The sequence below is a fragment of the Petaurus breviceps genome, unplaced genomic scaffold, assembly GCF_028583685.1.
Source record: "Petaurus breviceps papuanus isolate PSGF00001 unplaced genomic scaffold, PetGlider_PUasm1.0 185, whole genome shotgun sequence".
Taxonomy (NCBI): domain Eukaryota; kingdom Metazoa; phylum Chordata; class Mammalia; order Diprotodontia; family Petauridae; genus Petaurus; species Petaurus breviceps.
Window position 1 is genome coordinate 12188076 of NW_027185797.1, and position 16920 is coordinate 12204995.

The following is a 16920-nucleotide window of genomic DNA, read 5'->3' on the forward strand; positions in this document are numbered from 1 at the left end:
TTCTCTCTGGTTTTAGAGACCAACTTTCCCATTAAAGCAGACTTACTTCTGCCTCTTTGATTTACTTTTGATTATTAGAGGATCGAAATGAATGCTTTTATAATAGTCAATTCAGCAGACATTTTTAACCATTTGTGTGCAAGACCCTATTCTAGGTATTGAAGATATAAAGACAAAAAAGAAACAATCCCTACCCTCAAAGAGCTTACATTTAACTGAAGGTATACAACATACATTACATGGAAATGAGTACAGAGATCTTCAAAGTTATTTCAAAGGGAGCAATCCTTGAGAAGAAAAGTCTCCTAAAGCAGTTGGTGCTTGAGCTGTGCTTTTGAGGAAGTTAGGGATTCCGAGAGAGCAAAGATGAGGAAGGGGTGAATTTCAGACAGGAAGGTCAGAGGGCAGGCTATTCAGGATTGGAAAGGTAGGAGGGAACCGTGTTATGTAGGGCTTCAAACGATAGGGCAAGGATTTTCTGTTTTAAGAAGCAGTTGAAACCCTTGGTGTTTGAGTAGGGACTACCTTGATCAAATCTGTGTTTTATGTATATCAGTTTGGCAGTGGCGTGTGGAGGATGATCTAGAGAGGTGAGAGATTAGAAGCAGGACAAGCAATTAAGAGGCTATTTCAGGAGAGACGTAATTAGGGCCTGAATTAAGAGTAGTCAGTTTGTGTAAAGTGGACAGAAGGGAGCAGATTTAAGAGTCATTTGAAGAATGACTGGATAATTTGAGATATGGATTTAATGGAATATTGTTGCAAAGTAGGAAATAACAAATATGAAGAATACAAAGAAATATGGGAAGGACTTATATGAAATAATGCAGAATGAGAAAACAAAATCAAAATCATTATACAAACTATAATTAGGTAAAAATAAAATCCATCGGAAAATAGAAGAAAAAGTCAAAAGGGGGACATAAGCAAACAAATTTTTTACTATTATTTTGTGAAAGATGACAGACTTATTTTTAAGCAAATTATAGATTTTTTTTTCATGTGGGATCAATTTTACATTGGGAAAGAGTATTTATATTTGTGAGTTCCTAAATCTAGAATAAAACATTTTTTTAAAAAATATATTAAATCATGCTATTTAAGCATATGGGCTCAAATTTTACTATTTTTATCAAGGTTGTTTAGAACTTTGCTCACAAGAATTGGGAAGTTGATGTTGTACATATTGTGGCTAATCCTTATCCCATGGACCCTCATCAATACCCCAGTACTAAACCATAAAACTTAACTTTTTATTAAAGAAATAATAGCTTAATTTCAAATGTTTTTAGTTTTATTGTCTTTATAGAAGCAAGTTATTTGCATGTTATATAGTAAACAAAGTTACTTGTCTTCATGAGGTCTTCCTGACTCCAGGGTCTGTGCTCTATTCTCTGTGCCACCTAGCCGCCCCACATGAATTTTTTTTAACTAAACAGTTAAGAACATGAGATAACCAGATCTTCCTTCTCTTACCAACATAACATTTCCTTAAGGTATTTCTTCTTTTGTTGTTCTGTTTTTACTTTTTCATTTGTTTAGCTGTGTGCATATAGTTCTTCCTTTGTAACAACAAAATATTTTTTTATCTACCCTAGAATCTTTCAAAGTTAAATTGACATGACAGACAACGAACTTTAAAACTAATATTGAATTTTCTGTTATTTTATGTTTTCAGAATATTAAATTTATGCTTATATTAGAATTTGGAATCATTCAGGTTTGAAGTTCAAGGTAATAAGTTAACTATTTTAGATATGTTCATTTTTATTCAGAAGGAGATCTCAGGCTTATTGCTTTTGCAGTATCCTAATAGTCCATAGACATAGTATCACTTTCTCTGCTTTCAGTATCATGGTCAAAAGGACGAGCAAGACAGCTTTGAATGGGCTCTGCAAAGTAGAGATTTGCATTTTCTTGTGCAGTCCCCTTTATTCTTGTATGTGAAAATGCTCATTTTGTTTGGCATTTGCATTCAATTTTTTAAAATTAATGTAAAATTAGCATAAGACAGTTACCCCTTAGTGGGGCAAATTTTATTGGATTGACATTGCTATATGAGGGATTTTCCTGATCCTTCTTCCATTCTCTTTTTTAAAGAATGTTTTTGTTTATTTTCTCTCAATTAACACGTAAAAGCCATTTTTAACAATTATTTTTATGATTTTTTCTAACTCCCCTCCTTGAGAAGGCAAAGACTTTTGATAAGATTATATAAGCGCAGTCATGCAAAGTATGTTTCTATATTAGCAAAAGAGAAAGCAGGAAAATCTAGGAAAAGTATGCTTCAATCTGCATTCAGATACCATCGCTTGTTTCTCTAGACTTATCTAGCCTTTTTATCATAAATCCTTCGAAATTTTCATAGATCATTGCATTGCTGAAATAGCTAAGCTATTCGCAGTTGTTTCTATTCTCTCTTACCAGTTTTTTCATTCCCTTCTATGCACCTAGGGCATTATAATTCAGATTATATTTCTTTGCCTATGTGGATTAATAAGCAATGAGATTGTAAACTCTTTGAAGGCAAGGTCTTCCCTACCCCAATAAGTGGTTTTTAAATTTAATTTATTATATTAACTATATCTTAGATGAGATAGTACAATTTATAAAGCAAAATAATGGGAGTGTGTGGCCATAATGACAGCCTAAATGCCATTAAAAACAGTCTCTGTAGGTCCCTACATAAATAATAAAATTGTAAGCTTTCTCTAATATTTGGTACTTTAAAGTTTTACCTTACTGTAATTCTTTTTACTGGTTTCTTTTCTTTAAGCATCCATTTGAGCATTTTTCTTGGTATTCATTTTTAGAATCAAACAAATGTCTTGGAGCTGTCAGTTTACCCATGCCGAGAGAATAAACAAAAATATAAGGATGAGAAATTCTTTTGTTAGTTTTTTTTTTATTAAAATGCAAGTTAATCCTGTCATTGATAATTAAAGGTTTTATCTCCCCAGCTCCAATAATAGACTTCATGTTAAAAAAAATTAACAAGCATTTCTTAAACTTCTCTATGCCAGGCACTGTGCAACTATTATCTCATTTGATCCTCACAAAAAAATCTATTGTTATCCCCATTTTACAAATGAGGAACTGAATCAGAATTTAAGTGTCTTGACCGGAACTCTGTCCACCTACCTACATGCCGGCATCTTGCCCCTTTCAAATGCACTTCTCTATTAATTAAATGTGGAAATATATAATCTAATTATATAAACTTTAATAAAATTGGTGATTAACTTATTTCAAGCTCTTTTTTCTTTTTTTCAGCTGCTTTCCTAACCCAGACTGTGTGTCTGGATGATACAACAGTAAAATTTGAAATATGGGATACAGCTGGACAGGAAAGATATCATAGCTTAGCACCAATGTACTACAGAGGCGCACAAGCAGCAATAGTTGTATACGACATCACAAATGAGGTAAGTATAAAGTGACTGCAGTTTATGCTTGGGCAGTTAGGTGGTATAGTAGATAGGGTGCTGGCCTAGAATAAGGAAGACCTAAGTTGGAATCTGGCCTCAGACACTTACTAGCTGTGTGACCCTGGGCAGCTGTGTGACCCTGGGCAAGTCACCTAACCTCTGTTCCATCATCCACAAAATGAGAGTCAATAAGAGCACTTACCTCTCAGGGTTTTGTGATGCCCAAATGATAATCATAAAGTGCTTTTGCATAGTGCCTGGGCACACAGTAAGCACCAAATAAATGTTAGTTGTCATCATCATTAACATTACAAAAAAACACAGTCTTCAAGGGGCAGCTAGGTGGTGCAGTGAATAGAGCACCAGCCCTGGAGTCAGGAGGACCTGAGTACAAATCCAGCATCAGACACTTAACACTAGCTGTGTGACCTTGGGCAAGTCACTTAACCCCAGTTGCCCTCAAAAAAGAAAAAGAAAATACAGTCTTCAATATGCATTTTGACTCTACAACCCTTCATTCAAGAGAAACTCTGAAACACCTATGTGAAAATATGGGAAGACCAAACATAATATTGTTTCTGCCAGATTTTTATCATTTAAAGAAATTTATTTTTAAAAGGAAAATTTGTTGAACAGTGCTATAAATAATATTTAAGAACTTATTTCTGACAAGGTCATACTCAGCAATTTTAAAAGGCCTGTTTTAGACATAAATTAGCTTTTTAGTTGGTGATTTTGTGGTGTTGTGTTTTTTTTTTCCTCCAATTAACCAGGAGTCCTTTGCAAGAGCAAAAAACTGGGTTAAAGAACTTCAGAGGCAAGCAAGTCCTAACATTGTAATAGCATTAGCAGGGAACAAGGCTGATCTAGCAAATAAAAGAGCTGTAGATTTCCAGGTATGTTGTATTTAACTTTTTAACTTAAAAGCAAATATCATTAAAGAATATTTTTTTCTGAACCAGTTGCAATTAGAGATTAATGAATATATCAAAGAATATACAGATGTTTTAATGTAATTGATGAACAGAGTTTATGTTATGTTGTCTGAATTTTCATATTTTACTGATTGATCAAGGAATTTTAGTAATATTTATTTAGTAAACCTATGCAGTGTTAGAAGATAACTCTTACTTGGTAAGAATTGATCTGTTAAGCACTGTCATTGGTTTAAAATGTTCTCATCATAAAGTATAGAAAGCTATAATTGTATTCTCTTCTTAAGTCCTGAAAGCCATCTCAAACTTCATCTTTTTTTAAGGGCTTTGGGGAGACAGCTGTTGCTTGCACCAGGGTGGGAAGGTGGGGGAGAGGTGGTGAAGTTTAGTTGGGGGGGGGGGTTATTTTGTTGTATTTGTTTGGTTTTTATTGTTTATTTGAAGAAGATAGTTGCACACATCACTAGTTTCTGCAATTGATAACGTTACTTGTAAGCCATTTTTTTGCATGTTCTCAAGAGTGGAAAAGACAACTTGTTACATATTGGTCTTTTGGGGGCGAGACTTTTTGGAGGGGGAAAGGTAGGGCATTTGCGGTTAAGTGACTTGCCCAAGGTCACATGGTGTGTGTGTGTGTGTGTGTGTGTATCTACATCTAGACAGGTATATGTCGGGTCCTGCATTTTGTCATATATACACTATGTGACCATGGGCAAGTGGTTTAACCCATCAGTGCTGCACAGCAACTCTCAAAAGATTGTTAAGTTTCTGATCTGTATCACTGGAGAGAGTTTTTATACTGGGAATTTCCCACATTGATGAAATCATGGTACTGAACATTTTGGGGAACAGAGGGGGGAACCATGTAGACATTTTAAAATCCAGATAAGTGATAGGAAGCTAATATTGTATATGTGGTTTTTTGTTTTGTTTTTCCCTATGCAAAAAGGGGTGGGAAAAAATGTCCATTCATGTCTGTGGCCTTAAGAACCCATTTTATCCTGGGGCTCTACTCTTTTCTTTCACCAGCAAGCTCCAGAATTTCATTCTTTGATACAATCAGTCAATTTCTCTCTTTCCCTTTGCTCTGCTCCTTGAAAATAGTTATTTATAACTAAATAGTTCTACTCATTATTACAGGGGAAAATATAAGGAGAAGTAGAATATGATGGAAAGTAAAAGATAATAGTGCCTCTTGTCTGGTTGGTCCAAATCTTTCTCCCAATTTTATCTGCCATCACCTGACTCGGTCTTTCTGGGCCAAATGTTCTAACAAATTTTAGATTTTATAGTTGATCAAAATTTAGTTTAGAAGGTTAGAAATAATTATGCATTTAGAATATACGTCATCATTTGTCATTCTAGATGTATAAGTTCTCCTTAGATGCTTCCCTTCTTGTGCCCTTCCACACATGGTCTTTATTCAGATATTTATACCTAATAGGACCTACTCATCTGTCTTACCTTAAACGTTGTAACCATGAACCTATGGGACCATCTGTACCGTGACCTCCAGAGTCCTTTATTTATATGGTTTTTCTTTTCTGTTGCCATAGACTGGTGTCTAGGGTACCATCTTAATGGTATATGTTCCCAGGACCCACTTGATCTAAAATGCCGTATTACCCTTTTCTAAGTTCCAGGACCCTACATTTCGTCCCATCGTTAATGTTTTCCTATAATCCCATTTCTCTGTCTCACTGCTACCATTGCACCCCACCCCTACTCTCCAACTGTTTTTTAATACCTTTCTTCCCCACCCCAAATTTCTGTTTCTAGACCCGTTTTAAAAGTAAATATAGTACAATATAGGGAATGGGAATAAGTAACATTGGACCTCTTTTCCTGGTATACCTGATTATTACATCTACTTATATTAAACTTTCAGACTCATTCTCCTTTCTTTTGAGGGACAGATTTCTGGACTCTCAGTTTTTGTGAAAGGAAAAAAACGTGCAATAAATAATAGCATTAAGACCGGTTATAGCACCATAGGTCAAGCAGAATTCTTTGTACAGAGTAAAAGTTTTTGTCTTGAATGAAAGCAAATTCCTCAAAATTAGAAATTAAATAATTGTATTAGGTATAGCGGAGAGATATTTACAGAATTATGTAAAATATATTCCAGAATAAAAAGATAGGGAAAATGCTTGCAATTAATAGTGAAATTTTTGTCATACTGATTTTTATAGATGAGATATAGATACTATTGCCAAAATCTAATGAAATTTCTCTGTTCCAGTGTGACCAATAATTAGACCAATAATAGATAATAGGAAAATAGAGGCTGACATTGGGGAAAAACATATAATGGAAAAATCAATTTTCTTTTTTTATAGGAAGCACAGTCTTATGCAGATGACAACAGTTTATTATTCATGGAGACATCAGCTAAAACATCAATGAATGTAAATGAAATATTCATGGCAATAGGTAAGACTAGCTTCTATTTTTAAATGATAAAAGTTAGCATAAAAATTTTTTCTCAGGTTTGATATCTATTTTAACTGTTTATTCTCTTTTCTTTTTATTGTCTTGACTCCATTTATAGTGTGCTGCTTTAAAACCTCCCTTTAGAGGCAGGTGTTTTTTTTTTCTTAATTTGTTAATAATATTGTGCCATTTGTGGTCACTTGATAAATATTCGAGTTTGTATTCCAGGAGTTCTTTATTTCTTCCCTAGGTACTGTGCATGCACTCCAGGTGAGCTTTTACACAGTGATAGTTCCTGTTCCCTGTCCATGGGGTCAAAACAGTTTTGCTATGGACATGTATAACTAAGAAATATAGCTATCATACTTTATTGATATTTTATAGTTTTCTACAAAAATAGAACTGTTTTCTTAATTTCATTAACCCTAATGGCTTTCCCTTATACTTGAGCAAAATGTGACCTACCTTACAAAGGACCTTTTCACAGAAGCCATTCTTTTATGGTCTTTGAATTTAAAAGCCCCTAAATGCCCTCCAGTTGTTTGGGATTCCTTGATTTTTTTGCATGTCATTACCTTCTTGCAAGAGTATTAGAGTGAAAAAGAATAGTATAGTGCTGCTGACCTATGAACCTGTGGTTCTTTTGTGGCATTTAGGTATTTGTCTGGCAGCTTGCTTCTGAGTTCTTCCAGGTTTCCCCTTTCCATTAGAATAATGCCCTACATCCATATATGGTTAGGCCTTTTTTTTTTTTTTTTTTTTTTTTTTTTGGTCTTTTTGGAGAGGAGAAGGCAGACAGTTGGGGTTAAGTGACTTGCCCAGGGTCACACAGCTTGTATGTGTTGAGGGTCTGATGCTGGATTTGAACTCAGGTCTTCCTGACTCCAGAGTCAGTATTCTATTCACTGTGCCATCTAGTTGCCTCGAGGACTCACTTTAAAAACAAAACAAAACATTGCAGCCTATCCCATAAACTAGATGGCCCGTTGTTATACACAGAGATTGAAGCATGAAGCCAGAAGGCAGGATCACAACTTGTGGAAGAGACCACCAAGATCTTCTAGAGGAACATCTAAAGCTGAGATACTCAAAAGAAGGTTTTAGGGAGAGATGGGATCAAAAGCCGAAGGAAGAGGCCAGGACAGCATTTAGTTTGCTGTATGTGACTTCCTTTTGCTCAAGACGCATGCCGTCATCTTCTCTCAATAGGAGGCTAATGAGATCTAACTTTAGTCTTAGTTTCTTATTTGTCTAAAATTTAGGCTATAACTCCTTTCCAACATCATTTTAGTGATCTGGACTTTGGTGGACAGCCCACCCTTGAAGAAACTGCCCAATTACTTTCCATTAACATCATCCTTTTGAAAACACATTTAAGAAGAACATAAAATAGATTTTGAGCTGGTAAAACTCAAATGGGCTTGGTTTGGTTTTTTTCCCCATCTGTATGAATTCTTGAGACATACTTCAGGACAATTACATGTGAACCAACCTTAAGAAATTTTATATATAAACCAACCTTAATGTTTAAATTTTTCCACAGGCTCAAAGAGTACAAAAAAGTAAACCATTCAGAATAGAATGTTGTATCATTTCAGTGGCGTCTGACTCTTTGTGACCCCATTTGGAGTTTTCTTGGCAAAGATACTGGAGTGGTTTGCCTTTTCCTCCTCCAGCTCATTTTATAGATGAGGAACTGGGTTAAGTGACTTGCCCAGCACCACTACACAGCTAGTAAGTGTCTGAGGCCAGATTTTAATTAAGGAAAATAAGTCTTCTTGATTCCATTGCGCTATTTACTGTGCCTCCTAGCCGCCCTCAGAATGGAATGAACTTTACATTAATGAAGAAAATCCATGGTAACCACATAATATAAAAATGATAGTGGACCAAGTGCTTTTGTGCTTTGTATTTGCTTAAGATGTCAATTCCCAAAATAACAGCAGCGAATCCATTTGACTAAAATATAAGAAGCAATTTCTCAACCTTGCCTTCTAGTCATATATCATGATAGAAGTGTCAAAAATATCATCTAAAATCTGTGCCATTTTTGACGGTTTGGGGCCTGTCACCTTTTTTGAGAGTTGGAAGAAAACTGAAAATAATGAACCTCTCCTCTTCAGAGGGTACAGTTGAAAGAGAACAAAGCCTGGACAACTGCTGGAGGGCCTGTTTTGTGTGCCTATCCTGCATGACTGTACCAGAGATAAAATGTGGTGGTTAGCCCCAGGCCCAGTGGCAGTCTTGAGAGAATAGCAGTCACAGCCTCCCTTCAAGAAAGAAGAGGCTGCAGCAGCAGATGGCAGCTACAGAGGTGACGGGAGCAGCATTCAAGGCACACTGAAGACGGCGATGTGGCTGTGGGTTGTTTCTTCTCCCACTGGCACAGTAATTGGTGGGGGTCTGTCCATGTGTGTAAAGGTGCTAAGAGCACAATGGTACAACTGCTTGATTTTCCCATTGCTTATTTTGGAGAAGCAACCTAATGGAGTGGGTATAAAACCAGCCTCAGGGAGTCAGGAAGGACCTGAGTCCAAGTTGCTTTATGGCTGTATGCATACTGGCTATATGACTAGAGTAACTCAATACGCACTTACTGAGCACTTCCTATGTGCCTGGCCCTGTGCTGAGCACTGAAGATACAAAGAAAAACCAGGAACAGTCCCTGCCCTTTCGAAGTTCACAGACCAGTGTGGGGAGACAGTCAGCAAATGAACAAACAAGAAAAGGAAGGGAAGAGAGTTTGGAAAAGACTTCCTGGAGAAGGTGAGATATTAGCAGGGACTTGAAGGAAACCAGGAGGCAGAGATGATGGAGAGTATTACAGGAGAATATGCTTGGAGCTGAGAAATGGAATGTCTTTATTTGTGAAATAACAAGGACTCCAGTGTTACTGAATGAAAAAGAAGAGTGGAAAATTGGTGGGGTGGGGTGGGGCTAGGTTTTGAAGGACTTTGAATGCCAAACAGAGGATTTTGTGTTTAATCCTGAAAGTGATTACAAGCTACTGGACTTTATTAAGTACAGAAATGACATGATTGGAACTGCTCTTTAGGAAAATCACGTTAGTGACTAAATGGATGATGGCGGGGAGTAGGGAAAGACCTGAGGCATGTAGAGCATGCAATAGGCTATTGCAGGAATTGATGAGGATGTGTCCTAGGGTAGTGGCAGTGTCAGAGAAGTTCTGCAGGTGAAATCGTAGGCCTTGGCTCAGATTGGCTTTAAAAAAGGGATGAGAGGAAAAGTTAAGGATTAACTCAGGTGATATTAATTTACATTTGTGGAAGGAGTTCCTCACCAGAATTTCACAGGTTAGGTTAAACAAATTATTTTGCCGTTCAGTTCTGATTAAATGTTGTGTTATTTCATTTATGTTTCCTGCCTGAACTGTTGATAAAGAATTTGATTCTAAGGGATCCTGACAAGGCTAGTTCAAGTAACATTAGCTTGATCCAAAGCATAAATTAGTCCTAAACTAACCTCAATAAATATAATACTGGATTCATCCCACGTTGAACCTGGAATTGCCATGAGTTTGGTGCTTGCTTGGAGAAAAAAAATAACCATACCATAAGAATTGATGAAAGGGATAGTTTCTCTATCCCTGAGGAAACTTCTCTTTTTTTTTCCCCCTTTTCATTGCTTTTTTTTTTTTTTTTTTGGTTTTTTTTTAAGTTCAGAATTCTCTCCTCTTCTTCTCTTCCTCTACTTGTTGAGAGGTCATATAAAACAAAATCCAGGAAGAAAGAAAAGAGAGAGACAGAGAAGGAAAAAAAGTAAAGAGGAAAATGAAGAAAGAAAAGAAAACTTGTCTATACTGTCAGTTTTCTGGAGATAGTTAGAATGTTTCATCTTGAGTCCTTTGGAATTATGTGTTGGTCAGAGTTATTACTAAGTCTTTGAAAGTTGATTATCTTTACAATATTATTGTGGTATAAATTATTCTCCCGGTTCTGTTTACTTCGTTTTGTGTAAGTTCAAACAAGTCTCAGGTTTTTCTGAAACTGTCCTCTTCATCTTTTCTTGTAGCTCAAAAGTATTCCCCCACCTTGATACACCATAACTTGTTCAGCCCTAATTTATAGGCGTCCTCTCAGTTTCCAAATCTTTACTACCACAAAAAAAGAGCCACTGTGAAGATTTTTTCTAAATATAGGACCTTTTCTTCTTTCTTTAACATATTTGGGGCATGGACTTAGTACTGGTGTCTATCCTAGGTCAAAGTTTATGAATAGTTTAGTGAGCTTTTGGGGCATGATTCCAAATTGCTTTCCAGAAAGGTTGGATTAGTTCCCAGCTTCACCAATGCATTAATCCAGCCCTTCCAGCATTTATCATTTTCTTCTTCTTTTTTTTGGTCAAATTAGCCAATCTGAGAGGTATAAAGTACACCTTGAAGTTGTTTTATTTGTATTTTTCTATTAGTGATTTAGACAGGTTTTTAATTTAATTTTATTTTTTTCTTGCTTTTTGGAGGGGGGAAGGCAGGCAATTGGGGTTGAGTGACTTGCCCAAGGTCACACGACTAGTAAGTGTTAAGTGTCTGAGGCCAGCTTTGAACTCAGGTCCTCCTGACTCCAGGGCTGGTGCTGTATTCACTGTGCCACCTAGCCACCCCAACAATTTTTTGAATAGGGCTATTGATAGCTTGGATTTCATCCTCTGAAAACTGTCTGTTCACATGTCTATTCATGTTCAGATCAACTGTCTGTTGACCATTTATCATTTGGGGAATGACTCTTAATATTATAAATTTGACTTGGACCTTTCTCAGAGAAACTTAGTACAAAGATTTCTGGGAAAACTTGTGTGGTAATGTGAACTATTCTTCCTATTTTCACATAAATAGCTATAATTACTATATGGTTTAAATGATAAGGTAACAAAAATTCTTTTGTGGTTATTTATTCAATTTATTTGGGTTCGATTCTTTGTGTCTGTCTCCCGGGACTTGGAAGGGCCTTGAGGGCAAGGAAATAGTACTCATACACTGGCAAATTTTGTTCAGTTTCACTGACACCAGGTTATCATGTCAGCTCTGTGATTTCCAATATTAAAAGTGCTATTTCATTTGATCAAGAAATATTAGATTACCTCTAGAAATTAGGCATTCCACTAGTTTCTATGGCTCATTTCTGACCCTTATCACTTAGAAGTCTTTTAATACCCTGTTGTACCTGTGAATTCTATACCTCACTGAACTTACCCTTTAAGTTTTAATACTCTTTTGTTTGTGGTGATTATATGGAGGTAATGCTTTTAAAATGTTGTAAATGAGTAGAGATATCATTTATGTTGAGGATATAGCAAAAAAAAAAATTGTCAGATGTTTAATGTAACAGGGAAATCACAGGGCTTTAAGCTTCTTTAAAGATTTAAGTACTCCATGCTCATTTGAGATTTGAGGAATTGGAGGAGAGGTTTCAAGGAAGAAATACTTGCTTTTTTAAAAAAAATTAATTATACTTTAACATTCCTTTAAAAAAATTTTGAGATTTCAATTCCCCCTAGTCCCTCCCCCACCTGTTGAGAAAGCAAACATTATGTCAGTTATACATGTGAAGTCATGTAAAACATTTCCATATTAACTGTGTTGCACAAAAGAAAAAGTGGGAAAACAGTATGCTTCTGCCTATACCCATAGTTCATTAGTTCTTTCTCTGGAGAAGTAGATAGCATTTTTTCTTCCTGAGTCCTTTGGAATTGTCTTGGATTATTGTATTGATTAAAAGTAATTAAGTTTTTCACAGCAGATCATTGCTGTTACTGTGTACAGTGTTCTTTTCTGCCCACTTTACATCAGTTCATAAGGTTTTTCTGAAACTGCCTCTTCATCATTTCTTACAGCACAGTAATCTTGTACCACAACTTGTTCAGGAGATGCCCTGTTGATGGACATCCCCTCAATTTCCAATTCTTTGCCACCACAAAAGCTGATATTTTTGTACACATAGGTCCTTTTTATTTTTCTTTGATCTCTTTGGGACATAGAACTGTAAGTGGCATTGCTGAATCAGTGGACATGGAGTTTTATAGTTTGAGCATAGTTCCAAATTGTTCTCCAGAATGCACCAGTTTACAGCTGCACCAATAGTGTATTAATGACCCTCCAACATTTGTCATTTTCTTTTTTTGTCATGTTAGCCTGTCTGATAGGTGTGAATTAGGATCTGTTTTGCATTTCTGTAAATCAAACACTAAATTACTATGACCATTTACTTCTCTGTATACTGTACCTGATCTATTTCACTGATCTAACACTATTTGTTATCCAGTACCAGATTGTTTTGAGAATTACTGCTTTGAAATATAATTTGAGATGTGATACTGCTAGGCCACATTCCTTCACATTTTCTTTTTCATTGATTTCCTTTATATTCTTCCTTTTATTCTTCCAGGTGAATTTTTTTTTTTCCTTAGCTTTATAAAATAATTATTTTGTAGTTTGATTTGCATAGCACTGGATAAGTACATTAATTTAGGTAGAATTGTCATTTTTATTATATTGGCTCAGCCTATCCCTGAGCAATTAATATTTCTCTAATTGTTTAGATCTGTATTTGTGTGAAGTGTTTTGTATTTGTATCGTGTTCGTATAATTCTTGGATTTGTCTTGACAGGTAGATTCTAAATGGAATTTCTCCTTCACTTCCAGTTGAGTTTTGTTGGTGACAGAGAAATGCTGATGATTTATGTGGTTGTTTTTTAGTTGATTCTCTAGGGTTTTCTGAGTATCTCTTCATAATGTCTGCAGAAAGTGAGCTTTGTTTCCTTTTGTTTATTCTTATTCCCTCAATTCCTTTTTTGCCACCTTGTATCCCCTGGGCCAGCCTCTGCCTCAGTGTCACAGACCTCTTCTTTTGACCTCCTAAGTTGTCTTAGGCTGGAAAAATATCCTACCTCAATCTTTTGTTGGATTTGCCACTCCATAATTCAGATTGAGGTGTTATTTTAAAGTTGTTTGGGGAGAAATGTTGGGAGAGTTCAGTTGCAGTGCTTCCTCTATTCCACCATCTTATCTCCCCCACCAGAAGGAATTAACTGCTCTACTTCATGCTATTGCTTAGAATCAGATATTAAAGATGGAAATTAAAAGAAGAAAAAGTTCCTTACATCTTGAATTTTAAAGATCTTAGAACATTCCATGTTATTTTCCTACTAAGCACTGATGGTAGTTACTAGTAATAAATCCCAATTATCAGGGAGCATGAAATTAGTGGAAAGAAAACTAGACTTATAGAACTAAATTTAGTCATGGGACCTGTGTTCAAATCCTAGTTTTGCTAAATTGTATTACCTGTGATTTAGGGCAGGTCACTGATCCCCTTGTGTATATATATTTGTCTCATGCTCCCTTTCCCTTTGTTTCTCTCCTCTTTCCCTCTCTACTTTTTCCTTCTCTCCTCTCTTCCTCTCCTTTTTTTTTCTCTCTCTTCTTTTCCTTACTCTCTTCCCCCTCTTCCTCTCTCCCTCATTCCCCTACCCTTCCTTTTCTATGGCATAGTGGATCAGACATTGGACTTCATGCCAGGTAGATTTGGTTCGCATCCCTCTACACACACACTCACTCACGCCCTCACTCACACTTTACATCCCCTCCATACATACTTTACTGTGTGACTTTGAACAAGTTACTTCACCTCTTGTATCTCATCTGTCACATAAGGGCTTGGGGTGGATAATCTCTGAGAAACCCAACCATGATAATCTCTGTCTCATGTTCTCTTTATGTTATACTATTCCTGTGCTGGTGTTTTTATCCTTTGTGTGCATATTCTTTCCTATTAATGTTTAAATATTTCCATAGTTAGCACATTTGTTTTTATACATAAAACTTGCAAATGCTACAACTGATCTTTTAGTAGAGGTGTGTGATATTTGATAGTATATTTTCTAGTCATTTCAGGATGGTATTAGTAGTAAAGAGAGAATTCTGGAATGATGTCATAACCATATTTATCAGTTTGGGCTTTTAAATAATTGGTTCAGAGTATACTTAGAACTTATTCAGTTTTCATTCATCAGACTACTAAATATTATACGTTCAAGTTGTCATTTGGGGTTTTAAAAAATAGTTTCTCTGAGTCAGGATTAATTTGTATATTAATTATACCATCCATTTAGTGGTGTTTACTCTGATCTCTGGTCCAGCCATAGTGGTAACTTTAGTAACCTTCAGAAGTTTAGAGAGAGAGCCTATAAACAGGACTCTTCTCACTTTGACACCATTCTAACTCTTGTTTTGGCAGCTTTTATCCAGTAGGAGAAACCTCTCTCGCCTTCCTGATATTAAGTAGCATCCTCCCAACATCTTGGTATCATTGGTTGTGATTTCTCTATCAAATGGGGCTGGGGGAGGGGAAGGTTAAGATGACAAAATCTCAGCTTTTATCCGTAAGACAGTGGCGTGGAGTCATAAAGTGACTTTCTTTCCCTTGAAATGTACGTGTAGCTTGAGGTAAACTGTAGCTGTTTTAGTCTTGATGGTTCTTGATGTTTACTCTTTCAGCCAAAAAGTTGCCGAAGAACGAACCACAGAATCCAGGAGCCAATTCTGCCAGAGGAAGAGGTGTAGACCTTACTGAACCCACACAACCAACTAGGAGTCAGTGTTGTAGTAACTAAACTATCTGGAATATTCTTCTGCTTCCTGATTATTAACAACAGTGGAATTGGAGCATTTAGCCTGGCCCAGTACAACTTCCAAAAAGGAGAAGAGACTTATTATAGTCGTTTCTAATACAGAATTATTTTATGTGTTTTGAACTTAATTTTTAATAACATGCATGTGTCACTATTTGACTAATGTTTCAGCAATAGAAGGGGCAACTAGAAGCTCTTAATATTTGCTTCATTGGAAGGTCGGGGTGGGGAATCAGTTCTTGCCATTAGAAATATAGAAGAATTCCCAGATTGATGCAGGTGTTAATCCAGGCCACAGAATTGGGACTCCTCAAATTGTTATTTTAAAATAAGTTCTTTCTAGAAGCAGGCCCTCGAGATAATTCTGCTTATCTGCAGTGTTCATTAAAATGATAGTTCCTGCCGGTGTCTATTTTAAATGTACATTCCACATTTTAATAATTTAACCACTTAAAAAACTAGAACAAAAAGACTTAGCCATCCATGTCTTCAGAAAAAAATGAACTGTAGTTGGTACATGGCATCTAAATGATAGCACCCTATCCTGTTTTTAAATGGTGATAAAAATCAAGTTTATCCCCATTTTGTCTTAAAAAGACAAAACTAATAAATGCAACTTGACAGAAAGAAGTGTTTTCCTTCAAACATAAGAACTCTTCAACTAAAATGAAACAAACCAAGTGTCTGTGATTTCTCTTTAATCACTGCTGGCCATTTACATGGGGTGGTTCTGTTTTGTTTTGTGGTGGGGGGTTTTTTGATCCCTTTGGACATAATCTAGTCAATGCACTAACAATTATGTACATTCAACTTGATTATTTTAAACTTGGATCTTCAGATGTACTGTAAATAGAGTACTGCATTGTAGTCTCCATTTATGTTTAATACGTTCTGTAATATTTAAGAGTTGCTTAAAAGTATGCAAAAATGTACAGTTACTAAAACAGCTAATTATTTCCTCTTCACCACTTCCCTCCCTTCCTCCCTTGGATTTGAGGGGGATTTCAGTTATTCCTCCATGGCTAGAACAGTAATAAAATGAAGCTACTGTGTCTGTAACATGAGTACTGCTGTCTGTCAATAACGAACTCTGCAGCCTTGTTTTCTAAAGTTCATTTTACTTTGATCTGTTCCATATATTGCACTAATTCTTTTAGTTATTTTCATTATATGAAATCTACCAAGTGTGTCAGAGAAAATTTAATCTATTTAAATGTTGAACTGCTAGTGGAAACTTACTTGTGCAGGTTGTAAATTTGCAGTAATTGGGGTTTAGCAAGGAAAATGAGAGTTCACCAGTGTTTAGTTTTATATTGAGGTGCTCAGGTTTTAATAAAGTGGTATAAAACAGGACTGCATTTATCATTCTTTTTTTTAAATCACAAAACAACATTTATTGTACCACATATGTGAGAGAAGTGGTTCCCCTCTTCCTCCTCACCAACCCCCTTCCCCGACATACACACACACATGATTGA

General features: G+C 36.0%; 1 protein-coding gene across 3 annotated transcripts in view; it reads left to right on the top strand.

The window, feature by feature from the left end:
• RAB5A (RAB5A, member RAS oncogene family) overlaps nt 1-16795 on the top strand; it is a 34001-nt gene extending 17206 nt beyond the window's left edge. For 2 of the 3 annotated variants that reach the window (XM_069088462.1, XM_069088461.1), the window contains 4 exons: nt 3274-3425; nt 4202-4324; nt 6703-6796; nt 15309-16795. In XM_069088462.1, the coding sequence (XP_068944563.1) occupies nt 3274-3425; nt 4202-4324; nt 6703-6796; nt 15309-15424 (485 nt within the window). In that variant the 3' untranslated portion in view covers nt 15425-16795. The remainder of the gene's footprint in view (nt 1-3273; nt 3426-4201; nt 4325-6702; nt 6797-15308) is intronic. The other variant, XM_069088463.1, reaches the window with a different exon arrangement.
• The last annotated feature ends 125 nt before the right edge of the window (nt 16796-16920 follow it).